The following is a 25716-nucleotide window of genomic DNA, read 5'->3' as shown; positions in this document are numbered from 1 at the left end:
GATTGTTTTACATAGAATTACACTTCAGTAAAATACACATTGAATGATTTTAATATATTGTATTATTTTTCAATGAATTGAATTCTTAAAATTTAGTTTTTACTTTTCTCGTTGCATTATCATTTTATTTAATTTCAGCTCAAATGTTATTTGGTCGCTTTAATGCAAGATGCTGGATCAAGAGGTTTTAAATGCAATATTTGCATTAGCTTATTGACGAAAGACACATCAATTTCAATTGTAATACACAAATTTAATACAGTTTGCCGTTGTATTCGGGAAATTTAAAAATATTGAAAAAATATGGTTTTCTTGTAAGTAAATGTGAACACATTGATTAGAAGTGAAACTATGAAAGCAATGAGAAATGCAAACGTTAAATAAAATGACTAACTATTTAATTATTGTTACTCCTTTATAATTATGAAATACATGTTGGTGCTAGGATGCGATTGCCGATACTTGAATATTTGCTACTTAGCAAAGTCCTCGCGTGTGGGAGAAATAATTTGCTGCAGCTTCAATTGGAATACATTTCAAATGAGACAAAATTACTTCGTATTGTGCGCGAAATTGAACAATTCAATACAATTACCAACAAATTGCAGAAAGTTGGTTTGTTACAATGCTAAATGTTTCGATTGTTTCTTTTGTAATGTTATGTTAGTCTTTTTGTTGCCACCCTACGCGTCGCTCAGCATACCTCGAGCATACTCTAATCCGCCTTGCGGGGCTTACGCTTGCGCACCTGTTCTGTATTGGGTTTATCTGTGCTCTCAGACGCCTCATCGCCGGCCGATTTGTCTGTCGCTTCTGTTTTCTCTACCTTGTTTTCGGACTTATTTTTATTTGCAGTGTCACCATTATTTTGCTTCTTCTGTTCCGCCTCTACTTCGGCATCTTCCTCCTCCTCTTCCTCATCATCATCGTCATCGCTGTTGCGTCCCTCATGCTCGACAGCTTCCTCGTCATCTTCGATTTCCTCGGTAGCTAGGTCCTCTACTCCTTCGGCTAGATGCTCCTGCGACTCGGAGAAACTTTGACGCTGTGCTTTCTTTGGTGGGTAAACAAAGTCCACAATGCACACAAGCATCAACCCCAGGGCAGCTCCCACAAATATTGTGGCGATGGCAAACAATGCGTAGGAGCCCCAGGTGGGCAATCCATATTCCTCCTGCAGGCGCGCGTTGAAATCCTTAAAGAGTTTTTGTGTGCGCTATTAGTATATACAATATATAACATATTCATTATGCAAAAGCTTGGGAATGTGCGGAAACTTATGATGCAATGACTGAGCCCGATTTGGTAAATTTAATTAATTAAACCGGCTTTGCACCACTGTTACAGTTCATTGGGAGATAGAGAATATATGGAATATAACCTCTTGGCCCAATCTCGCGAGATAAGCTTCCGCATGCGTCCATTGAACTAAGCTACGACATAATCAAACCGAAGCAGACGTAAACAAGCGATTGCATGGGTTATGTACCTTCAATGTGTGCGACAGCTTAAAGAAATAGGATAGAAGGGACATATGAATGGTGTCGGGCTTTTTCCATGAGGACAGCGGCTCAATACTCTGCCACGACTTCTTTTTCAAGAAGTATAACAAAGCATCGGCATCGCGTGCGCCACGATATTGACGGAATTCTCCATCCTTCACGCTGCGTTAAATGCAAAAGTATCATTAATATTTACAAAGTGTATGTCGTATGTATATTTTAAGCTTACTGATAAATTGTGGGTAAAGCGGTGACAAAAAAGCGTCCACTAAGCGATGGCGATGTGGTTACATCAATCTTGGCCACATTGACATTAACATCCTTAGCTGTGCTCGCATAGCGTTCCCAAACTGGCGCCAAATTTTTGCAGGCAGGGCACCAGGGAGCAAAGCTGCAGGAAAAAGATGTGATGATGCACAATGTGATTAATTATTATATGAACGCTTAATATTCAGAATTTAATTTTTTACGAAAGAGACTAAAAGTAAAAAGGCATCCTATTATTTGTAAGACTGGATGCCTTCGCCTTAAACACATCCTCTTAATCCGTATATAAGGGCATACGCCTAGATCTCTAGCATAATATTTTTACATATTTAAACATGAATTTATGTATATCCTAAAGGAAATTTAAAGCACACGTTGTCTATTTTTTGGTTATGTTGCTCCAATATTTGTTTAAAACTATTCATTTTATTTTTTTGTTTGTGCCGAAAACAGCTGTAAAAACGCAGCTGCCGGCTCATGACTCAGGCACGCAGCAAATGACGTAGCCAATCAGAAACGTTCAACGCACATCACTAAGCGGAATGCAACATTCCACAGAACTAGAACCAGCTCCAACACCAGCTTTACCGTTGCTGTTGTTGTTTCTGTTATTGGTTATTGCTGTTGTAGTATCTGCTTACCGGCAACACCCCACACAAACTGCGTCTGCGTTGATTTTTTCGTTTATTTCCATCGCTCGATTTACTTACAATTCAATCATCCATTCGCCATTTAACATTAAATGCCAATTGTCCTCGTCCAACTCGATTAAGTTGCCATTTGCCTGCGACACTCTTTTCGTTGCCGTCGAAGAACGGTCACCAGCAGCGTTTTGTGCAGCGAAGAGCGTCACGATGACACATGACGCGGTCAAAATTTTTAAGGGACAGTGCATGGTAGCAAGGTGTTCTGTATATATTTTGAAAAACGCTTTTAATTTTGTTATGATTTTGCTAAATTTTCACAATTATTTCCTTTGTTTAGATCTGTTTTCTTTTGTTTAAAATAAACGTAAAAATTGCGGACACGGAGCCGTCCGGTCCGATACAGTAGAGATGTGTTAGTATGTAGATTGACATTAGAGATGACTTATCGTATAATCGATTCTTTGAATATTTACAGTTAAGTGTTTCCACTAACCAATGCATCTTATAATAATTAATTGTATACATCTGTTATTAAATACCACGAGTTCTACCCATAAAAATATGAAAATTCTGACAAATCTCTAGTATTTTATATTATTGATTACTGTTGTACATATGCCGTTGCGTTAGCAACAAAAATCTGTTAGCGCACTGTTCTGATCATCGTAAGCCAACTATCGATATTTCTACTAGATAACGATTGTATATCCGATAAGTAAAACGAATAACAACAAAGAAAAAATATTATATTAAAATTAAATTGGACACAGTGACCACAAAATTAACATATTTAAATTATTCTATTAATTGTGCTTATTGGTCAAACGCATTTAAAAAATGGCCAATAACTATCTGCAGCCAGTGGATAATCATTTTGATATAGATAAGTTTGCAGACGTAGACGATGACCTGTTTTTGCGAAACACGCGAACAAGTGAAGGAAAGGCACAACGCAGTACGAATCCGTTTGAAGATGATGACGAGATATCAACATCTTCGTCAATCGCAGCACAGAGACAGGCCTACGCGGAGAGGCGCAGAGAAATAGAGCAGCGTACACTGGACTCGACGCAAAAGAGTTTGGGTATGTTCAGATAAAAAAAAAGTACATATTTTTTTGTGGGCGTACCAATTAAATAATCTCGTTATTAGGTCTACTTTACGAAACGGAGGATGTGGGTAGAGCAACAGCTGTGGAGCTGGCCAGGCAGCGGGAACAACTAGAGAAGACCTCAAATCAATTAGATGAAATAAACTCTACACTGCGATTTAGTCAGCGTCATTTGAACGGATTAAAAAGTGTTTTTGGCGGCCTTAAGAACTATTTGTCGGGCAATCGGGATGCTCCAACGGCCACTGCCTCGCCTTCTGGCAGTCAAGTATCTCAGGAGGCCAACTCAAATATCAATTCGATGTCAGGTGGTGTTGGTGGTGGTGCGATACCCAAGCAGCCGATGTCACCAACAGAGCGGTATGACAATCATCCAGTTAGTGGTATTCGAGACGATAGAAGTTCCTTTCATCAGCGCCAGGCGCAGGCTCAGCAACGCGCTGCGAACCCTTTTCAGCAGCAACTGGAATCGAATCTCGATGAGATGTGCGATAATCTGTCTCGCCTCAAGTTCTTGGCCACTGATTTGGGCACTGAAATTGAGTCGCAGAACAGTTTGCTAGACAATATGAACTACAAAATTGAGAGCGTGGACATTAATTTGGTCAAGCAAAACAAAGAAATGAATAAGCTCCTAAAAAAGTGAATATTTTGGTTCGATGCCTAATTGATTCACTAGAAATGATTTTATATATAATTATACTATAGAATAGCCCATAAATTCGAATGCATATTAATCGTATCGCCTCTAATGAAAACCACTAAATCTTGGTTTTTGTCGCCATCATTGAGCATTCCTTGTTTATTATTTTTGTTTGTTATTTTGTATTATATTGTATGCACCAAAAAAGATATTTGTATAAGCTGGTATTTGTGTTCATTTTCAGGAAAATGTTTAAATAAATACTTAAATTAGTGTATATTCTAAATGATTAGAGCTCTCGATGCAAACCACTGACTTGGGTCAGCGTGCAAACGCAGATTTAAGCACGTCCTTTACAACACTGACTTAATTCGATGACAGATCGTTGAAACAGTTTATCGAAAGGCTGCTTGAAACAAGTGCGTGTATTCCTTGTTGCGCAGAAGGTCAAATTACCAATTATAAGCTCAAGTTATTATAAGCTGTAAATTCGAAAGAACATTTGGTTGCACAGTTTTCTATTGCAATGGAGGACACCTACAATACAAACCCTCAATTGCTTAAGGAGCCATTATCTTTTGCGTAAGTTTAATGAGAATAACGTGGTAAGGCTGCATTCAATATTTATAATTGTTTTGTTTTAAGTGATTTGATAAATGCTGGCACACAATTTGAAGTAGATACGGCCAATTACAATAATACTGCCTATGATGACTTTGTTGTGGATGACAACGATGAAGATGTTGATGAGGAGGCGATTGATCATGAGGCTCTCGTCTCGCCCTGGACGCGTCCCTTTGAGGAGCTGCGCAAGCTAATGACGCCCGTGAATGAGTATATTTACAAACGGATTACACGAGCAGGTATCAAGGAGCAGGGCCTTGTTCCGAATAAGGCTCGCGTGGCATTACGTTACACTGCATACTGGGAGGGCCAGACCGCTCCATTCGATTCGTCTATGCTGCGTGGAACCAAATTTGAGTTCGAAACGGGCCAGCATATGGTTCTCGAGGGTCTCGAGGCTGCGGTTCGCACTATGAGTGTCTACGAGCAATCAGAGTTTATCATTTCATATAAATTGCTGTTCCACGAAATGGGCTGCCCGCCGCGCATAAAACCACGTGCGGATGGTTTGTTCAAAATTGAAGTAATCGAATTCACATTGATTGGCGATGAAAACTCTCTGGAGAATATAGCCCCTGAGGATCGCAACAAGTTTGCAGTGGTTTTTCCAAAGGCGCAGGATATGCATTTGCATGGCAAGGATTGTGTGAAGCGTGGCTCCTATCGCAATGCAGTTGCGGCCTTTGAACGGGCCATTGCGTCGCTTAACTATTGCCGCCTGGCGGATGAGAAGGACGAGATCAAGCAGCGGGATCTGCTCATTACTCTCTACACCAACCTCATGGTGTGCAACAACAAGGTGAACAAACCAGCGAGCGTGTGCATTGCCATGAAAGCTCTGCGGCGGTTGACTGACAATCAGCCCTCCTGCAAGGCTCTGTTCCAAGAAGGACGCGCTCTGGCCGCGCTAGGGGATTACGAGCAGGCACGCAAAAGTTTTGTGCAGGCGCAAGCCAAACAGCCAAACAACAAGGAGATTAGCGAGGAGATCATCAAAGTGGAGCAGCGTGTTAGTAAATATAAGAAGTCTGTGCGTGAGATTTGGACACGCGCTCTGGCAGTCAAAGAGCAGCCGGAGAAGAAATCTGAAGAAAACGTTTCAAATCAACAGCTCAAACGCGAATTCGAATCGCAGTTGAAAGAGTTCAATAATTCCTCTTTGCAGTCTCTCAATATGAGTCGCAAAATGTACACGGACAAGGAGTTCGACATGCTTCGCCTGCTGGCCACGCAGTTTAATATGAAACTGAGTCTCTCCCCGCTGGATGTAGATCAACTTACACTATCCAAGCTGCAGATTAAATAGGCGCTAAACATGCCCAACATTTGCTTGTGAATCAGCTAAGGTATTATTATTGAACTCTATCAAAACGAAACTATCCAAAGAATGAAAATATTCAATCCAATAAGACAAAAGTTCCTGAAGACATTCGATAAAAAGACGAATTTAATTATGTTTAAATAGAAGTAAGCTTTTTTTTATATATGTATTATATACATATATATATATAGCTTTGGCCAAATCTTGAATATAAACTTATATGTTTGTTACTTAACGTCTCGAAAATTGTGTTTAGTATTCGCGTTTTAGCTGCATCTCCTTGGCTATCTGCCGCTGCAAGCAGCCCAGGCAAACGCATCCCTGGACGTGCGGCAAAGGATGATTCTGGACATGCACTTCCCGAAGCTCAAAGCCATTTGAGTTGTACGCTGTCATACTCTCCGCCTGCTGGCACTTGCAGTATAAGCAGCAACAGACGACGCAGGCTGCAAGGATAAGCGAATCAGTAATATCAGTTTGTATTCATTCAGATTGCTCACTTATGCATGTTACCCACAGCGCCAGCAACAAATAAGGATATATGTGTGTGGGCACAATGGGCGCTCTCTCGAAATCAACTTTGCTACTGTCAGGAGTCACTGTCATTGTTGTTTCACTGTGTCTGTTGGTGCTGCTGCTGATGCTGTCGATGTCAATGTATAAATCCAGAACAGAATTTGACACCTTTTGGGAGTAGTGGCTCGCACTTGAAATGTCGCAATGTACAGGAGGCGAGCCTGAACATAGCAGGAACGACAGAACAAACCATAGACTTGATTGAATATTCATTATTATTATTCTTGCCAATCGTACAACTGTTGCTAAACGAATGCGTTGACAGCTGAGCATTGAAAGAAGCTTCTGGAGAGTGCTGAAAGAGTTGCATTAGTGTTAGTTGAGAATGCAGGTTTATCCACGTTGCTAAACAGGCCTATTGATAAGCAAACAGTTGTGGGTAGAGGGTTATGTGAAAATAATATGTTTCTGTGCGGAAATATAGTCTGCAGAGACCACTCTCAATTTATTGGTTGATCATGAACATGAAAACGAAGAACAGTGTGGGGTTGATAGACCTCTAGAAAACAGTTGATAGTTTAAGGGTCTAAGGACTTCATATATGCATCCTTTGCATTTTGAACAACTAATATTGTAATCTTGGCATCGGGTGTTATGAGGACTTCATGCAATTTGGTGCGCACACGTAGCATAGTTAGGGTCTGCGGCGGCTCCAGCTTTTGTAGGAATGCTTGGGTCTTTTCGCGGAAGTTGTCATAGAGGCAGGCATGCTGCAGTGCATCCTGGCGCGACATTGATGTTTTGACTGGCACTCCCGAATGATTCATGATGAGCACCTCCTCCACGCCCGGTTTCTCAAGAACCAAACGATAGGCCTCATTCACATAGCTCTGAGTGCGCTTCGGCTGATATAAATTATTAGCAAATAAAGTGAAAAAGCGAAAATGATATATATGTATATATAAATATATATACCTGAGCGTCGGCGCCTTGCATTTTGCTTAAGCTATTTTGAGACTATTCTTAATAAGTTCTACTTCAAATGAAACCTTAGCTTTGAAATTCGAAAGCGTTTGCTACTATGTTTTAAGAGATTTTATTTGACTTGAAAACATAAATACATTGACTTTGTGTTCAGTTGATGCATTTTCCACCAGACGCAGACGTGCACCATTTATAGGTGTTAACCATTTTCTCAGCCACAGCCATTATTAGTGGAAAGGCGCGCAGTATTAGACGGAGCGATCTCGAAGCCATTTGGTAGTAATGCACTTATTATCCACTGAGTGTATGCGATAAATACTTTTTTTATACAAGCCCTAAGTCGTTACACAACGTAAAATTTACTCTTTTTAATGTTCGGTAAATTGCAATGAAATCAAATTTGCAACGCTGTTTAAAGCAGCTCCAATTGGAAATACTAAGCATGTAAAGCAGTACCTGTGAAGCAGTATTTAAAGCAGTTGTATATAAGCAGTGCAAAGTGTTCACACAATTGTGCTCAAATGTTATTCTTGAAGAAAACTAAATTTAGACCTTCAGGTCTAAGATGCGTTTGTGGCGTCGCTCGCCAACGTGCCGATACTTTGATGCATAGTCGTGCGAGTTACCGCAGGTTCAAATCTCACTTTCGGAAGTGATTGTGTCTTTTTCTTCGCATCTTATCATCTTTACCGTGCGCGTATCGTACGTGCATAATTATAGAGCCACTCTCTTTGGCCGGATTAATTTGATTATAATTAATACCGTTTATGTCAGAGTAGGCAGATTAAATTTGGTGGGAATTACGCCTTCGGTGCCCATAACGGTTATCAAATCCGTGGGAAAACTATCATCCTTGTTTCCCTCCACAACTAAAATTTTTTTTCTCAATTCATTGTTTTGTTAAAACCCATAAATATTTATTCATAAATTATCTAATAATACAATAATATTTCTTATAATATAGTAACATATATTTAGTACATTTGGTTTTTTGGCCGCTTCGGAATTTTCGATCGATTTTTATTTTTAAAGTGCATCATCGGCTTTTACATGAACAGCAAAATATTTTGTTAATATAAGAATTATTTGCTCAATAACTGCATAAAACATAGATACATTTGCGCATATACATTTTTGCATATACATATAACAATTATTTCGTGGGTTATTTGACTTATCAAATATATACACTCTGATCGGACAATGAGAAGAGTTCTCAGCTATTATTAATATATAATAGTACATACAAAATAAATGTACTGTTTTTAGCAACATTTCAAGTTGTGAACATTTTTTTAGTCTACTTTTCAGTATGCCCCATGTCGAAGAACAAGGTTTTCCAAGAACACTGAAGTTATTTGAGTAATATCAAATCATTGAGGTTACTTAGGCATAGGGCATCATCAAGTCGACCAATGCCGACTGCTACATAAAATAACTTGTCAATTGCATTTCTGTTTAAGTTTCACTTATTTTATAGGTAATACATCAATTCTATTTTACGGCATATATGTATGTGTATATATACCTACATATTTATCTTATGTTCATCTATATAATTATATTCATTTGAGCTTCATTTCAAAGTGTTGCATTTCAATGAGGTTTTTATTGTAGATCGAGCGTATTAAAAAGGTGGGTGGAGTTAAATTTTTTCAAGATTACAGTATACAGTTTAAAGATTTATCGTATAGCTATTTTGGGTTTTTATAAGCTTAATGTAACGATATGAATTTTGTAATAATTCCTCAACTATTCGGATTTATTTATACCTTTCGTAGCTCAAAGTTTCATAAAAAATTTGAAGCTCCTATAGTTTTGAAATGAAAATTGATTATTTAATTTTTATTTTTGAAAGTAACCTCTCTTATCTGCTATCTTCATTCACAAATAGTTGAGCATACTTCTAACATTTATCTTGCCGGAATTGACAGCTTTAGCTAGATATTCTTTATTTAGGTACGAGTAAACAAAAATTTTGATTTGAGCAAATTGCTTTCGATTTGCTTATCGTAAAATATTTAGCTCATTTTTATATGTACATATGTATGAGTTTTTCAATTGCATTTTGATCATATAAATATTTTTCATTTTTTTAACAGCCATTTAACATTTTCCATATTTAGATTATTGTTGATAATTTCATTATATTATACATATTCTATTTATTTCTAATAATTTAGTAGCTTTTACAGGTACAGACACATTCACATAAACAAACGACATGCGACAATGGGTTAATACTTTAACAGTTGGGCTATCATATATGTATATATGTATATGTAGAACATGTTTTGTAAATTTATTCTAGGTACTTTAATTCGTAATATTATGTCACAGCTACTGCGCTAAAAACAACTCAAGAACAACAATTGAATAAAATTCCTGTTTTGTTAATATCCTTACTTGCTCATTGGCTATATATGTATATAACTAAGTTCTATTCCTATACGTGGACAATACATAATGCTCAAAAATTTAACATAGTATAAAAAATTATCACAAATTTCGGGTTTACAGTAGTTTGAATCTAGTTGGAAACTTAACATATAAATTTAACAAAACTAAATTACAAATTTTGTAAATCAACACTTAAAATATTTTTGATTCTGCATAAATCATAATCATATATATATGTATATATATATATATATGTTTTTATATTATTATTATTATATCTTTCTGTTTTCATTATTGTTGTATTTCTTTTTCCACTAGCTAGATGTACAAACACATACAAATGTTATAGGTATATTTTAATACAATCTTTACTCTATTTTTGTTTTTAGTTTTTCTCTTTTGTTTTAGGCAACACACAGCTTTTTGATTTTTTTTTCTCCATCTAATAACATGTATACATATATATATTATAAATAGTATATTTCAACAACAATACACAATAATTTCCATATAAATTAGATTTGCTTCTTATTATTTTCCATTAGTTTAATTATTGTTTTTTTGATTTTCGGTATTTCTTTAGTTACTCATACACACATAAAACATTTCTAAATACTTGCTTAGAATTAGTTGTAGGTTTCTAGTTTTGCTGTTTCTGTAAGATCCATAGGTCTATGCATCTTGAAAAATCCACTCGTATCTTAATTTCATTAGGTACATGAGTCTCTCATTTATTTAGGCCTATCAGAATAGAGTTTTACATTAAACTGTGTACTGTTTCAATAGCTGTACATATACAGACATATAAATATTAACTAGCATGCATAGGAGCCTAAATCAAAGTGAATAACATAAATAATAAAAGTCCAGCTCGTGCCTTGACCCTTGCCCAAATCGCAAGCCTTATAAAAATTCATTAAAAATGTTTAAAATATATTATTAAGAACATTTGCAGTAAAAATAAGTATTTATTGTGTATACGTAGTTTTTTCAATATATATATTGGGTATATTGTATATATGTGTATAAATGTATCTTTTTTTCCATTGCATTTGCACATTGCTCTTTCTAATGTATCTAATATAACCAATAGGTACAGAATACGGCTAAATATAATCGGGATATATGTATATATTATATGTTATATAGACACCTTTTCTATCGCACAACAATCAAACGAGCCATTCTGTGATTTACTAAAACCTACGTTAACTTTTTGGTAATTGCATTGAGTCTTTCAACATAATACTTAGGGGAACAGTGAGCACATAAATTAGTTGTTAAGGAACTATTACAACATAGTTGCATAGTGTTTATAGGTAGACTAGTCATTGTAGTTAGTGTTGTGGCTGGCAAGCACCTTTCAAATGTTTGCTGCTTGAATACCCTTGTAGTGGATAGTAAAAATAAACTTATTTTAAACTAAAATAATAATAAAATATTTTAAGTTAATTTTAGTACAATATATATGCTTGGTTTTGTGTATCTTTATTCTCCTTTCAAGCCATATACAAGCATGTAATTGATGTATTGCTATCTTCCTCATCAACATGATATATCCCAAGATTTCGCCTAGTTGGATTTGATTGATTGATTTTATATATCGTTAAACCACTCTAAATGGGATTTCAGAGAATATTTTTATGAAAATGTCTGTAACAGGCAGAAGGAGTGCCAGATCTCATATAGAATATATATTCTTGATCAGGACCTCAAGCTGAGTCGATATCAGCATGGCATTTGTTATCGATAATAATCTATAATTAAAGTTAATTATTTTCGACTAACTTGAGTACCTTCGGGCCTCGGCATATACGCATGTTAAGCATTTGACGATACATTGTAATTCATATGTTGATAAAGTATTAAGTTTAAATTATTAGACATACATTTTAAATGTTCTTTATACAAAATATTATACTACAAGGGTATTTGGTTTTCGGTGCTCCTAAACTTTCTAGTCATTCTTCATTTCTTTAAAACCTATTCATTCAAAACAATTTCTATATTTTGGCAAATGTTCATTAAGTCTTGGAAACTATTTGAAATTGTTGAAAGTGTTGCAATTTCCATATAATTTCTGTAGCTGTTCGGTGCCAAAGTAAATGTGATACAAATAAATATTTATAAAATCTACATCTATATAAACACATAGGCGTATAACATTTATATAAATATCCATATATGTATATATATAACACACATATGTATATATATAGGCTTAAAAACAATGTTTCGCTTAGCTCGAGCTCCTTTACATAAGTTTAAATAGGTACTTAGAAAAATAGTGTTCAATATTGGAACTACAGTTTATGTCAGGTTTCGAGTTGAGCTTCATTTTATTTCTTAGGTGTTGCAGTTGCTTTCGTTTTGCTCGCTGTTGCTGCATTATTTGATGTTGCCTTTGCTGAGCTTGCTGTTGCCGATGGCTTGTTCTGCTTCGGGGACATGTTGCTGCTGCTGCTGCTGCTGATGGATGCTGTTGCTGATTTGCTTGTTTGGGTTTTACCAGCCGTTGCCGTTGCTGTGAATGCTGTGGACTTTTTTGTGGGCGATGTTATTGTTGCTGAGAATGTGGCGACCTTTTTAGTGGGTGATGTTGCTGTGGCCTTTGGTGTTGCAGATATTGGGAACGTTGTTGCCCTTTTAGTAGGAGATGTTGCTAAGGACTTCGGAGTTGATGTCGATGCTGATGATGGGGATGTTGTGATCCTCTTAGAAGGCGGTCTTGCTGTGGGATTTGCTGTTGTTGGGAAAGTAGTAGCGTTTTTGGTAGGTGATGCTGGCTTTGCCGCGATTGTTGTTGTTGCGGGCCTTGCTGTTGCTGTTACTTTCTTTGTAGATGATGTGGCCATGGTACTTGGTGTAGCTGCTGCTGGTGAGGGTTTCACTGTTGCTGATGTCCCTACAGATGCTGCTGGTGTTGGCATTGTTACCGAAACTGCTGGTGAATTACTGCCAAGAACAGCAGGGTCTATGGTAGCAACAGTTGCTTGTGAACACGATGTCTTCGTGGTAGTTGCTGTGTTGCTGGCAGCAACTACTATTGGTGGTGCTGTCTTTGGCACATTACATGTTGCTGTGCTAGTCATGTTGCTTGTTACAGTTGTTGATGTCACTGCTGTTGTGGCTGCGGCTTTCTTAGGTACATTACCTGCAACAGCAGATGCCGTTGTTGATGTTTTGGTCACGTTACTTGAAACAGTTGCCGATGTAACGGCTATTGTCTTTGGTACGTTACTTGCAACAGTTGTTGTTGATGTTTTGGTCACGTTACTACCAACAGTTGAAGATGTAACTGCTGTTGTTGCAGCTGATGTCTTCAGCAAGTTACTTGCGACGGTTGTTGGTGTAGTGGATGTTGTAGTCACGTTACTAGCAACAGGTGCCGCTGTCATTCCTGTTGTTGCAGCTGCTGTCTTCGGCACAATACTTGCAACAGTTGCTGCTGTTGTGGATGTTTTAGCCCCGTTATTAGAAACAGTTTCCGATGTCATACCTGTTGTCTTTGGCACATTACTTGCAACAGTTGCTCCAGGCATTGAGACAGTTGCTGATGTCATTACTTGGGGGTTGGCAGTAACACTGACAGATACTGTGGTTATCGAAGCAACAGTTGTCGGTTTGGTAGCAATACTTGAAGTGGGCTTCGCTATTGTTGTAATAATCTTTGTTGACTTGTCGGTGGCTATGACTGATGTGGATGCTGTCACCGCAGCAACTGTTGGTGCCGTCTTCACAATTTTGTTTGCAGCAGTCACGCTCGGCTTAAGCTTTGTTAACACGCCCTTTGTGTCTACTATTTGGGACTTCTGAATTGCAGCAACAGTTGCTGTTGTGCTGGCAACACTCACATTTGCATCTATTGCTGAAGCTTTGCTGGGAACGCCGTTAGCAACAGCTGTTGTTATTGGCTTTGTGGTCGGCATAAAAGTAGTCAGAGCTGTATTTGGCTTCGTGCCAGCTGGCATCGCAGCGATATTGCTAGTTGTTGCTGCTGTGGCCTGTGTGCTGGCAACAACATCAGCTGTTGTCTTCGGCTTGGCTGGGTCGTCAGGCACAGTTTCCGTTCCAAAAGCGCTGAAAGTAGACATGCTGTTGCACTCACGCCCGCTGCTCATTGTGCCTGTAGACAACACTTTCGTGGTAGCTGCAACTGTTGCTGGTGTTTTTTTGACATCATTGTCCGCTTCAATGAGCGGCTGCCGGCTGGGATTCGCCGTCGGTATGGATTTGTTACGCCCGTTCTCCGTTTGAATTTGCTGCTGATTGCTGTTGCTGCTGTGCCTGGCCGATGTCTTCAATATGCTCGGCCCGGGCACCTTACCCACCGTCATGGGCAACACATCAACGTCAACGCTGGCGGCCATCGCTGACGAGGATGCTTTAACCCGCTCTCAGAGTTGCAATACCTCATCCCGATAGCCATTGCCAGTGCTGTTGGCGTTGTCATTGGCGTTGCCGCTGCCATTGTCTTGGCTGTTGTCCTCGTAGGGCATGACTTCCGCTGGTGCTCCACTTATCAGTATTTGAGTATTGGTCACGCCATCGTAGTTCTGACTTTGATAACGCTCGGCATGCAAATTGACACAGGGTCTGCCAGCAGGTCCCCATTCGGCGGTGGGTTTCATCAGATGCTTGATCCGCTCCTTGAAACCAAGATGGCTTGGAGCCTTGCACACTTGCTGCATGCCGACAGCAATTATGATTAGCACCGGCAATAGACCTACGATCCAGCCGACAATATCCGCCCATAAGGGGTATATGTAATGGCCATATTGTGCGGGTTTGTACTCTACCCAGTTGAAGAATAAAATGAACTGTAAATGAACAGATATTAAAATTATTCGATAGATACAGGAAAGAGTATAGGGGTCAAGTTGATAGGACTGTGAAAACTATGCTATTGGCAATCGTGATTGGCGATAGATCGCCCCACAGATTCTGTTCATATTGTAAAATATACTATGTAATATACTATTGTATAAGCTAAGCGATCGACTTGGGCCGCAGAAAACTTGTTCATCATATTTAAATGTTGTTTAAGTGATAATGGATGACAGGAGCTTTTGCATCAGCTAACTTACCAATAGAGTTGCTGGCGTTATATAGCGCCACATGAAGCCCCAGAAGAAGTTCCATAGGCGCGATCGCTTGCCAATCATGCCCTGGATGTCGTTGAGGAATCGCTGTGACCCATAGATCCAGGCAATGAGCCAGCACTCCAAGATGGCTATAAGCAGCACAGACCAGTTGGCGGCGTATTTGTCCATCAGCTGCAGCCAGTACATGCCGCTCTACGGAAAATTACGTGGAAATCAATTGTTATCATTGGGGATATTGCAGATATGCTCACATTGGTGGTGAAGCCGAGGCCGCCCGTGTAACCAAATATGGCCACAAAGAGTACAACCCAAGTTTTGTATTGTCGCAGATTTGGAAACTTGTCCAAAATGGCAGTAGTTACGGTTTCCATCAAAGCAAACTGCGAGTCCAGGCCGAGGGTGAGCAGCATGACAAAGAACAGCACAGACCAAACAGGTGAGATGGGCAGACGTGTGACCACCTCCGGATACACAATGAATGCTAAGCCGGCGCCCTGATCCACAACCTTTTTCACCTCCACGTCCAGTTCGTGTGCGAGAAATCCAATTATGGAAAATATGACTAGACCCGCAAAAAATGAGGTGGCTATGTTGCAGAAGGCAACAATGAGAGCATCCCTGGAAGATAAGCAAATTTATTGGTGTTGATTTTAATGGTATTTTATTGATATTATTTGGGAACACAAACAAAATATTCAATTATAAGAACTCGGGTGTTAGGAGTTCCTGAGCTGACCGGATTTATTATGGCTTAGCCAGCTAAAATATATATGTAATATCGATTAAGCCAAGTCTGTAAATGTGGCTAATCATTTCACTATGCTTTCGCAGCATTCGTTCACGTTTTCACCTTGATTAGGTGCAATTGACTTTAGAAAATATAACAGTTTAGGCTACCTGACAAACGGAGAATTGAGCCTGAGTCGATACGGCCACACCGAACCACCTTTATATAGATTACGGATAAGTTCTTCGATCGAAACACAGGCTTTTATTTGAAACTATTTTAAGACTTATAGACTAAGACATAAGACCACATCATACATACTTGTAACAGTTATTGGAGAATTTGTTGTATGAGGAGAGCGTGATGAGGCCACCCCACGCAGGGCTCAAAGCAAAAAATATCTGCACTGCCGCATCGCCCCAGACCTGCAAAGGAGATGTACAATTTCAACATTATGGTAAAGGCATTGATTGGGTAGGGTGATTCACTTGAGCGTTGGCCAGTTGCTTCCAATCGGGCGTAAGATAAAATAATATGCCCGTACTGGCGCCCGGAAGGGTAACACCGCGAAAGAAGAGTATGACCAGAACCACATACGGAAAGAGCGCTGTAAAGTAGACGACCTTGCCGGAGGACTGGACGCCCTTGCACAGGCACAGAAAGACAATGGCCCAGGCGATGAGCAGGCAGGCGGCCAAAGAGATTTTAATGCTGCCCGTTTCCTCGATGCCCGCCGACAGGCCCAGCACAAAATTGCTGAAAAGAGAGGAGAGATTGCGTAAGATGAGTGCACAGTAGATAAGAGTAGTCTGTAGTTAAGGCTATGGACTTAGACGCTATTGAATGGGGAATGGACACTCACTTGAAGTACTCCTCGGCTGGAGGACGCTTGAGGGCGTGCAGGGCTAGGCCTGTAATATTGTTCGCCTCTGCGTAGGTGGAATTGTAGCACTGCCGGAGATAGTAGGTGCCGTTAATCGCATCACACTGATCGGCCGCCACGTAGGAGAAGCAATCTGTAAGGCCCATCAACTAGTTAGCAAATTGAGCAAGAGCACGATGCAAACAAAAACAGAAGCAAACAGAAAAACGGAATTAGAAACAACAAGGACTCGACTCCCGCTCCACTGGGCGATTCAAGCTGGCAGTCAGTCACTCAATTATGCATAAAGGGGCAGCAGATTTTTAAATATTTATGAACTATTTGCCGGAACAGCAAGAGGATGCTGAAAAAGCCAGGGAAATAGCAGCGCTGAAAAGGACTCGAATGTGTGCGAAAGGACAACAAAAAGGACGAGCCGGGCAACTTTTGTGCGGCTTCATAATTAAAAGGACAAAGTAGCAAATCAGTGGAAAACATGAAAAGGGTAGACTGTTATTGTTGTAGCCTCTGCTGCTGCTGTTGTCATCGAGCAAACAGAAGGCAGAAAATGAGAAGCTGTCGGTGTATGACGCTATGAAACACCCTGTAACAAAAATAAATAAGGTACTTTCCTTGCTCCCACACGATTATACACAATCATGCACGATTATACAGGATGATACACGATTTTGAAATACTCTACAGTAGAATTCGGCTATAGCGACTTAATTTGTAGTATCCGTACGGTTATTGCGACGAAAGCTCTGTTCTCCAGACAAGCTGACATGAATAAACTTATATGGCTATGGCGCATTTTGGGTATAACGACGGACCCTTGATTCTACTCGGATTCTAGTGTATTTACGACAGGGGAGTAAATACTTATCGAGATAAAATAGTATATAGATGAGCTTGGTTTTCAGCTCCGATTTACTCTTTAATATTATATATACTATATTTGATCATTTGATTATCATAAGAAACCAATAACAAAGTTTAAGTAGACTTCAATTCTTCTTACGGATTATGTACCCCAATCTAAACAATATCAGGTGTTCTTTGCCATTTTAAGAAACCCTGAAGGGTTCTTTGTTTTAAATATATCTATCACGAATGAGGGCTTTCGTTTTATTTATTTAGTAAATTATCCATCGTTCAAATTGAGCGATTCTAATCACTTGAGATACCCTTTAATGAACTACATCCAAATGTCAGTCGAGTATGGCCGCTTTACCCCTTTGTTGATGCAGGGTATGTAAGAAGGGTTAAATGGTCTAAAGGGTTTGTCAGCCCCTATGACAGCGGGAGCAACGAGTTTCAGTTGTTGACCCAGGCCTGATTAAATTTGAAGAGCGCGCTTTATGGAGTTGAGGCGAGAGCAAATCGATGCTGGATATTGACGAAAGGGCATAAAGTTCAATAGAAACGCTGACTAAGTTGATTGCGAACAAGGCCATTTGTACTTTTATTATTTAGAGTAATAGGAAAGTGCATTGAATTTTAAGTAAATATTAGATGAGCGGATCGCAGAACAAATGACAGCTGGATAACTCGACGGCTCCGCCGAGGTCTAAAACATACTTGAAGCGCCTTATGAAGCACAAAAATGATGAGCTGGGTAAAGACCGCGTTTTCAACGACTTTGGCACACCTCGCGCCAGCATTTTGTGGCCGCGCTGCTTAATCCAGCTGCCAAAAAGTCGCCGCCAATGGCAGCAGCTGATTCTGACATTTGAGTTGTGACGCTCCATGTCTGCCACACAGGGCGTATGAGTTTGTGCAAAAATACAAAAAATTCAAAAAAAAAAAAAAACAAGAGGCTAAAAAGTGTGTAAGCTGATGTTTATGAGCGGCTGGTCTAGCTTGCATATGCATGTATGTAAGTTTGTGTGTGTGGTTGTGCAAAATGCCAAAGTTTTTTGGGTCTTTCAGTTGACTAACGAGGCAAGCGGTTGACCGCAAAAATGACTAACTGACTGCTGACTGCTGACTCCTGCTGCCGACTCCTGCTGCCGACTCCTGCTGCCAACTGCTGACTGCTGTGGCCGTTCGCTTGCCAAGTTTAGAGCTAGTGCAATTCGACAGTTTGTATGTTTGGTGCGGAAATGAAATGTGGCAGCAACTGCTGAGTCAAGGTGCATGCCACATGCCCCACTGCAGCAAACCATTGGCTGGCTAATAGACCGTACTGACACTGAGGCATGCCGAAAGCAATCTGATTTTCATTTAGAGCTGTCATTTGCTATTTTTGGAGCTCTTCTGTTTGCTAATAACATTTTATTTGAATATGACTTTCATTGGGGCGGGCACTGCAATCTGGCATGCAATTAATTTGCACATTCGCCATGCAGCTCACGTAGCTGCCAATAAGTTGAGCTAACGGTACATTCCAGCAAAAGGTACAGTTGCCACCCTAGACAGCTGGCTGTTGGCTGTTGATTCTGGGTGCTGCCAGCTGGGTGGGCGGGGCAAAAGAAGCAGAAGTTGGATAACTTCATTATGTTTCAAATCAGCAGCCGTGTGTTTCAGCATGTGATTACGATCGACATTTCACGTTTGATTACTGCCAAATTGTAACCCTTTTCAAAGCAAAATCGCATTTAGACTGAAACAAACGTGATTAGAAGAAGCAGGCGCTTCGATTTACAACCAGCAATGTACAAAAATCAATATTATCGACTTGGGTCGATGACTATTTTAAATTTATAGGTATTCTTTGATACACCTCGCAGTTCAAATATATCCCGATTATATCTTCGTTTTCCACTATGTGTCAATAAAAGAGATCTAGCTCCTAGAAGATAAAAATCTAAATGGAGGAAATAAATCGCATTTTAACTGAAGTATTTGATTCAAAGTTTCTATACTTCTTGTCAAAGTATTTTGAAATAAGATAGGTTTCTTTCCACTTTATGATTGTTGAAGCGCTTTAAAACGATTTTGAGGCTGAGTTTCGACCTGTCGTGCATGCCAGAGTTGCAATAGCTTGTCGAGCCTTTTATTTCTGTGTAATATTTTCAATTGCGTCCTGTATAATTTACCATAAATATTTCGCATAAATCTGAGTTTGTGTTGAAGAAAATGTGAAAAATTTCCATTTCTTGGAATTGAATGTACCAATTTACTACCTAATTTGAGCTTAAATTTTGAACATTTTTCAGTGCATCTACATTCAAATTAATCAAAGCGTCTGACAACGGGCCGGGACCAGCTCAATCAGCGTTGATTCAATTGCCTCGCATTACGCATACGCCACATAGGACACGCTCCAGAAAGCTGTTGGCGTGCGGCATTTAAGCCAAGGCTAAGCATATGGACCCTTTTATATATATAAATATATATACATACACATATATACACATTTACACAAATGTAGGTTTGTGTGCTTTTTAGAGCATATTCATCATCTAATCAATCAGCATCAAAATGAAAATCAAACGCTTCACAGCTAGAAAATTGAACAGAATTTCTCGTGGTTTTTGCGGGCGCAGCAGTTGCGTTTATTTTCTTTTTCATTTCCTATTTATTTTATTTTACTTTATTTCCTTTTTTCGGGATGTGGGTGGCTTCAAAGTGTTTACACGCCGTTTAATTTGCCTGTCTGCCTTTATTTGTTATGCAATTAATTTTATTACAAACATTCGCATACACACAATGAAACAGAGCGAGAGAGAGAGAGAGAGAGAGAGAGAGGAGGAGGGGAGGAAGAACGAGATGGATAACCTGATAGGACTCGCAGATACAAATCATATAAAAGTTTATGTGTATGCGGCAGCAGGGTAAAACCGTCTGCCTTTCAATTTGGCCAACTCGAGCGTGTCTACCCAGCCAACTGTGCCTGTGTGTGTGTGTATGTGTGTACGTGTGTGCTCGTGTTGGCATCTTACATTTGATTACAAATATACACATGCACAGTCACACTATGATAAGATTGTTATATAAGCCTCTTCCAAGCCGCCCAGCTGAGGAAATGGCTATTAAATTTTGTGACCTTTAAGTTTGATGTTCGCCTTCAACGGTATTTCTGTATTATTCCTTTTTCTTTTGTTCTATAAAAGTTTTAACAACTAACTGTTGTTGTTGGTCCATGTGTCAGGCACATGTTAGTTATGTCCATAACATTCACTTTGATTAGCTCAACAACCTTATTGCCCCAATTAGAAGCTACAAAAAATTAAGAACAAAATAAACTATAATCACGAGCTAAAGACATGCTGAACTTGCTTATAGTGGATAATCATAACAGTTGCTTTACTATATGTCCTAAATAAATAAATTATTGTGGTGACAAACTTAGAGTACTCGTCCAATGAGATGACCATTTGGCAATCATTGATCATTGAAAGCAGGATACTTTCCGTTATTCCATTGAAATAAAGAAGTAATTATTTAAATATGAATATAATAAATGTCAGGCTGCCACCTAGTTAAAACTGATTAAAAGGTTAGTTAGTAATAGTGTAGAGTTAAGTTTCAGTTTCTGCTCTATTTCTCTCTTGAATTGTATTTATCTTTAAGTTTTTCTCCTATGATCTTGTTTATTGGTTTCATGTAATATTTGCTCATATTTATTAATTGACCGCGCCATAAACTAATACTCGGTAAATAATGGCGGCATCTAAAAACGGAAATAAAATACAAAGCCTACCATGTACCTTCACGGCATTAGCAGAGTGAATAGAAAAGAAAGATTTCGCTCAGCAAAATATTGACTGAGAAAGTGTTTGAGTTGTTGTTTTTGTGTGCTGTTTGTGTTTGTCTGGAGGGTCACAAGCAAACTGAGGCTGGCGCTTAGAGTGCAAGATATTCAATCAATGAACAAACAAGTTAAACACATTTTAATCATGAGGCTAAAGTAAACATTTATCATCTAAAATTCGATGAGACGAGCAACAAAAACCAGAATTGAGCACAAGGACAAGGACAAGGAGAATGCGAATGTGAAGACGAAGACGAAGACGAAGACGAAGGCGACGATACAGACGAGGCCAAAGCCACTGGCGAGACGAGGTGAAAGTGTCAATGAATGAAATACTAAAGAAATTGCTTGTCTGCCATCTGAGATTGCGGCTGCGTTACTCTGTGTGTATGTGTGTGTGTGTGTGTGTGTGTGTGCTAAAGAGCTTATAAAAAGCATAAGCACAAGGCTGCGAATCGGCATGCAGCCGCAGCCGCAGCCGCAGCCGTCGCTGCCGATTGAATGTCAAAAAGTGTTTAGACTTAATTGTTGTCATCTTAAGTATTTCTATTTTCTAGCTCACTCAAGAGAAGAAGAAGGCGAAGATGAGAACTAAAAACACGCCTATCTATGGTATATTAGGCGGAAAGATACTTTACACGCAATTCCATTAGCAAGAAAACATTCCAAACGAAATGAGAAATGCTATCCTGAAAAGAATTCTAAATTATTTTACCATGAAATTTATACGATCAGAGTCTAGTGGGAGGGGAATACGGAGTACGGAAATGCGGAAATTGGAAATTAGTATATTCTCATTAATCCAATTATGTATATTCGGCAATTCAGTAAGAATCACTCCCACTAGCGAAAACGCGCTACGCCCCTGTGTACAACCCAAGCCTTGGAATAACTAGCTCGGAAAGCAGGTTTCAAAATACATCTCTAATTATATTCCTGGTAAACTAGAGTTTGTCGACTCGCCTACATACATACAGAATACTTATTTTTATATAACTTGTGATGTTCTCTACTGCTTACAACGTGCTTCCAATTCGATGAAACTATTTTAAGCCCACTTTCGTAATGGGTATGCAAGCGAGAGGGGCATAACGTGGGCGAAGTTAACAATGAAATTGCGCATATCGATTTCTATTGCCGACCGACAAAACGGAAATGCCAGAGTATTTTTTCTCCACATGTTGTTGTTGTTGTTGTTGCTGCTGGTGTTGCTGGTGTCTCTGCTTTAGGCCATGGCTTTGCATCAATGACGGCCATATTAAATCATGTTGGCTCAAGCGGCAAAGGGCGTGGGTGGCGCGTAGTGGCAGCTGCTGCTGAAGCTCATGCAAAAACTTTCAATGGCGTTAGCTGTTGTTGCTATGATTATTACTTGTACGGGCTGTACCCTCACACAGTGCCACTTCAGTTTGTGTGTGTATGTGTGTGTGTGTGTGTGTGTGTGTGTGTGTGTGTGTGTGTGTGTGTGTATACATGTTTAAGTGCTACTGAGGCAGCCGCAATAAAATAAGCAAAGTTCGCAGCTTGAGTCGCATAAAAAAGCAGCAAAACAAGCTGCGATTTGTAACATATTCAAGCAACGACTTCTAATACCCTATCAAGCTTATATATATGCAGTAACTGCTATTGCCATATGCATGAAGAGAATTTACTGAAAATGGAATCTGTTGCATGTTTCATATATATGCAATATAAGAACATATTGCTAGTGGCTCCATTGATAAATTGGTATTCCGATAAAAATAAAATACCCAATAATTATGTATATACCATAGCAGCAGCAGCACCAGCCAGCTATCACATCGTTAATTCAGTTTGGCTTAATCGACAGACCTTATGTAGCATGTAGTCCATGGTATTTTATAGTTGTACCTAATACTCTACTTTTTGCCACCTAGTTCGCGCGTACAGCCCTGACTGCCTACTGTCACCTCTCCAATGCTCGTTAAAGATTTATGTCCTTCGCGTGGCGGACAAAATTTTAAATTGTGTCTGTGTGTTTGCATTACAGCTCTATTTCTGTGTGTGTGTGTGTGTGTGTCTGTGTAAAGAAATCAAATGCACGCTTAAGCGCGCACAATATGGGCTGCCCTGCCACGCCCATAGCGGACATGCCTCTTGCTATGTCAGACGTAAAGTAGCACAAAAACAATTGCCTACTTCAAGGCCTAGCATTTTTTTTTTTACCGTGGTCCTTGCTGTTGCCTGTTTATTATTATCATTTTTAGGAGCTGAAGAAAGGAAAAACTTGTTTTTATTGTTTACGTATGCGTTGATTGCGAAAGTATAAAAACCTAGCTGGAAATTTCAGCATCGTAGCACTAACTTTTGCTGTCGAACGTAAAAATTTATGATGGGAGACCAACTTATTGTTATCGATTGATACGACCAAGTTTGAAATGTGCTATCGATGCTCATATGTATCCTAATACAGTCGTTAGGACAGAGTCTAACTACCGACAGATCAAATGGCCTATGAGTAATCATTCTGCATACGACTGACTATATATGTATATGATATAATATATGTATATTTGCACTATTTAAACAATCAATTTAAATTTCTTCTCATATATATATATATATGCCTGTTCTGAGCTGATATTAGCTGTGTGGGCATAATTAATGTCATTAATAAAATTTCGTCCCACTGTGCCGAGACAATTATTAGCTTAAGTCAGCACAAACTACTCAACAACTAGAGTGCAGAGAGATGTATGTATGTGTGTGTCTTCATATAGGTGCTATCAAATAATACTCAATCGCGCACTCAATTCGGATGTATTGGTAGGTAATGATGCTAATCAAATTTAATGCGCAAACGAATATAATAAATTATAAAACAATAAGTGACTTATTAACTACGTATATCAAATGTGCTGACCAATTTGCCACTTGGTCATTAGCTTAAATGGCCCGTGTCGTTTGGGCATTACAAATACGTTTGCCTCTGTGAGGGCAAGGCAAAGTTTTGGCCTGGATAAAGTTTCAGTTTTGACAGCTTGCAGTTTGCTTAATTTATTGCCAACAAATATTGCTGGCTTTGACCACAGCTCTGGCGCCTTCGGCTCAATTTAGGTTTGTTTACTCACGCTGCGTGCTCCACTCAGGCTCGCAGTTCTGCCAGGGAAGTTGGGTGCGAAACGAGGCGAACATATAGAATATGGTCCAGGCGATGATCAAATTGTAGTACAGCATGACAATGGCCGACACAATGACCATGCCAGTGCCCAGTCCACGGAACAGCGGGCAGAAGCGTCGGTAGATGGCCACCGGGCCCAGAGCAGCGTATTGGCCAAACGACAGCTCCATGAACATCAGTGGCAGACCCGCTATGATGAGCATGATTGTAAAGGGTATTAAAAACGCACCTGCAAGCGTAATTGGTTTAGCACAGGACATTCAATAAGGACACATATGGCGAGCACTTACCGCCCCCATTGTTGTAGCACAGATAGGGAAAGCGCCAGACATTGCCAAGGCCTACGGAGTAGCCCAGCAGCGACAACAGAAAGTCAAAGCGCCCCGTCCAGTTGCCGCGTTCCGGATCGCCTGTGTCAACTGCGACGTCAGCGTCCAAGGTGACCAGCGCCGTGCCGGAGGCGCAGCCAGCAATGCTTATGGCAGTGGGCGTGGTGGTCAACTGAGGCGCTGGCACCTGCTTGCCCGGCGGCGTGGCTGTCATTGCTAGTGCCGCCGCATTTCCAGGACATACCACACTGCCACCGCCAGCTGCAGCTGCTGCACCCGTTCCAGCTCCTCCTCCAACTCCTGCTGCTGTTGCTGTTGCCGCCGGAGCTTTGCTGCTGGGAGCCAATTTGTTTGGCTTGCCTCGCTCCACATTGAACTCACAGCTGGTGAAGCGATCCTCATTTTGCTGCAAGGAATTCAATGTTGGTTGGTTAGTTAACATTCTATGATCGCGACTTGCAAACATCCCGACAGCTGCCAGGATACCTCAAAGCATGTCATTATAATGCACATATGTAAATACTGAGATTATACCTTTACATTATATTATCGCTCTCGTAGCTAGCCCCTCTTCCATTTACTACCTTTAATTTTATATCTTATTTGCAATCGGTCTTGTACAAAACAATAAGCAAATCTTTAAGCTATAATTATAAATAACCGGATGGTTTGAACTCCAATATTCAATCTTGAAACTTCAGTACTCAATCTTCATTAGTAAATCTGCAACCTTGCATCTATATTATATCTTCTATCTTCTATCTATCTATCTATCGATCTTTTATCTTTTCGCTTTTCTTGTATTTTGTATCTTGTATCTTGTATCTTGTATCTTGT

The 25716-nt window shown here is 39.6% G+C and overlaps 6 protein-coding genes and 1 long non-coding RNA gene across 8 annotated transcripts in view; 3 read left to right on the top strand and 4 right to left on the bottom strand.

Annotated features, from left to right (window-relative positions):
* Positions 1-376: 376 nt before the first annotated feature.
* On the bottom strand, positions 377-2843 carry LOC6580996 (thioredoxin-related transmembrane protein 1). 2 transcript variants are annotated; one of them, XM_032730753.2, is made up of 4 exons: positions 2480-2843; positions 1732-1893; positions 1490-1664; positions 377-1216 (listed from the first exon to the last, which is right to left on the bottom strand). In XM_032730753.2, exons 1-4 carry the CDS (start codon positions 2662-2664, stop codon positions 716-718), a joined length of 1023 nt encoding a protein of 340 aa, XP_032586644.1. In that variant the 5' UTR covers positions 2665-2843; the 3' UTR covers positions 377-715. The 2 variants fall into 2 exon arrangements, with proteins under 2 accessions (XP_032586644.1, XP_002006787.1); XM_002006751.4 differs by having other exon boundaries at positions 377-1195; positions 2480-2842.
* Positions 2844-3123: 280 nt separating this feature from the next.
* LOC6580995 (synaptosomal-associated protein 29) lies at positions 3124-4456 on the top strand. The gene is made up of 2 exons (XM_002006750.4): positions 3124-3500; positions 3569-4456. Exons 1-2 carry the CDS (start codon positions 3254-3256, stop codon positions 4171-4173), a joined length of 852 nt encoding a protein of 283 aa, XP_002006786.1. The 5' UTR covers positions 3124-3253; the 3' UTR covers positions 4174-4456.
* Positions 4457-4553: 97 nt separating this feature from the next.
* Positions 4554-6350, top strand: LOC6580994 (inactive peptidyl-prolyl cis-trans isomerase shutdown). The gene is made up of 2 exons (XM_002006749.4): positions 4554-4752; positions 4816-6350. The coding sequence occupies exons 1-2, from the start codon at positions 4697-4699 to the stop codon at positions 6098-6100; spliced, it is 1341 nt and encodes a 446-aa protein (XP_002006785.1). The 5' UTR covers positions 4554-4696; the 3' UTR covers positions 6101-6350.
* Positions 6246-6964, bottom strand: LOC26528581. Its single transcript, XM_015164557.3, has 2 exons — positions 6616-6964; positions 6246-6561 (listed from the first exon to the last, which is right to left on the bottom strand). Exons 1-2 carry the CDS (start codon positions 6962-6964, stop codon positions 6368-6370), a joined length of 543 nt encoding a protein of 180 aa, XP_015020043.2. The 3' UTR covers positions 6246-6367.
* Positions 6503-7135, top strand: LOC122757767. Its single transcript, XR_006357915.1, has 2 exons — positions 6503-6581; positions 6635-7135. It is a non-coding gene; the product is annotated as an uncharacterized LOC122757767 (long non-coding RNA).
* Positions 7111-7918, bottom strand: LOC6580993 (dynein light chain roadblock-type 1). Its single transcript, XM_002006748.4, has 2 exons — positions 7607-7918; positions 7111-7536 (listed from the first exon to the last, which is right to left on the bottom strand). Exons 1-2 carry the CDS (start codon positions 7625-7627, stop codon positions 7210-7212), a joined length of 348 nt encoding a protein of 115 aa, XP_002006784.1. The 5' UTR covers positions 7628-7918; the 3' UTR covers positions 7111-7209.
* Positions 7919-11718: 3800 nt separating this feature from the next.
* LOC6580990 overlaps positions 11719-25716 on the bottom strand; it is a 37946-nt gene continuing 23948 nt past the window's right edge. Inside the window, 8 exon segments of the mRNA XM_044011184.1 lie at positions 11719-14835; positions 15103-15312; positions 15372-15738; positions 16169-16272; positions 16336-16603; positions 16710-16863; positions 24501-24779; positions 24841-25285. Of these exon segments, the coding sequence (XP_043867119.1) occupies positions 12355-14835; positions 15103-15312; positions 15372-15738; positions 16169-16272; positions 16336-16603; positions 16710-16863; positions 24501-24779; positions 24841-25285 (4308 nt within the window). The 3' untranslated portion in view covers positions 11719-12354.

Source organism: Drosophila mojavensis, unplaced genomic scaffold (genome assembly GCF_018153725.1).
Source record: "Drosophila mojavensis isolate 15081-1352.22 unplaced genomic scaffold, ASM1815372v1 contig_81, whole genome shotgun sequence".
Lineage (NCBI taxonomy): Eukaryota > Metazoa > Arthropoda > Insecta > Diptera > Drosophilidae > Drosophila > Drosophila mojavensis.
Note: the sequence above shows the minus strand (reverse complement) of the source record. Positions and strands in the feature narration are given on the sequence as shown.

Coding starts and splice junctions, on each gene's coding strand:
- LOC6580996 (XM_032730753.2), bottom strand. CDS start 2,664: ATGCACTGTCCCTTAAAAATTTTGACCGCGTCATGTGTCATCGTGACG. Junction 1,894..2,479: donor GGCGAATGGATGATTGAATT/GTAAGTAAATCG, acceptor TTTTTCCTGCAG/CTTTGCTCCCTGGTGCCCTG. Junction 1,665..1,731: donor GCTTTACCCACAATTTATCA/GTAAGCTTAAAA, acceptor CATTTAACGCAG/CGTGAAGGATGGAGAATTCC.
- LOC6580995 (XM_002006750.4), top strand. CDS start 3,254: ATGGCCAATAACTATCTGCAGCCAGTGGATAATCATTTTGATATAGAT. Junction 3,501..3,568: donor CTCGACGCAAAAGAGTTTGG/GTATGTTCAGAT, acceptor TCTCGTTATTAG/GTCTACTTTACGAAACGGAG.
- LOC6580994 (XM_002006749.4), top strand. CDS start 4,697: ATGGAGGACACCTACAATACAAACCCTCAATTGCTTAAGGAGCCATTA. Junction 4,753..4,815: donor AAGGAGCCATTATCTTTTGC/GTAAGTTTAATG, acceptor TTTTGTTTTAAG/TGATTTGATAAATGCTGGCA.
- LOC26528581 (XM_015164557.3), bottom strand. CDS start 6,964: ATGCTCAGCTGTCAACGCATTCGTTTAGCAACAGTTGTACGATTGGCA. Junction 6,562..6,615: donor GCTGTGGGTAACATGCATAA/GTGAGCAATCTG, acceptor TTATCCTTGCAG/CCTGCGTCGTCTGTTGCTGC.
- LOC6580993 (XM_002006748.4), bottom strand. CDS start 7,627: ATGCAAGGCGCCGACGCTCAG. Junction 7,537..7,606: donor TGCAAGGCGCCGACGCTCAG/GTATATATATTT, acceptor AATTTATATCAG/CCGAAGCGCACTCAGAGCTA.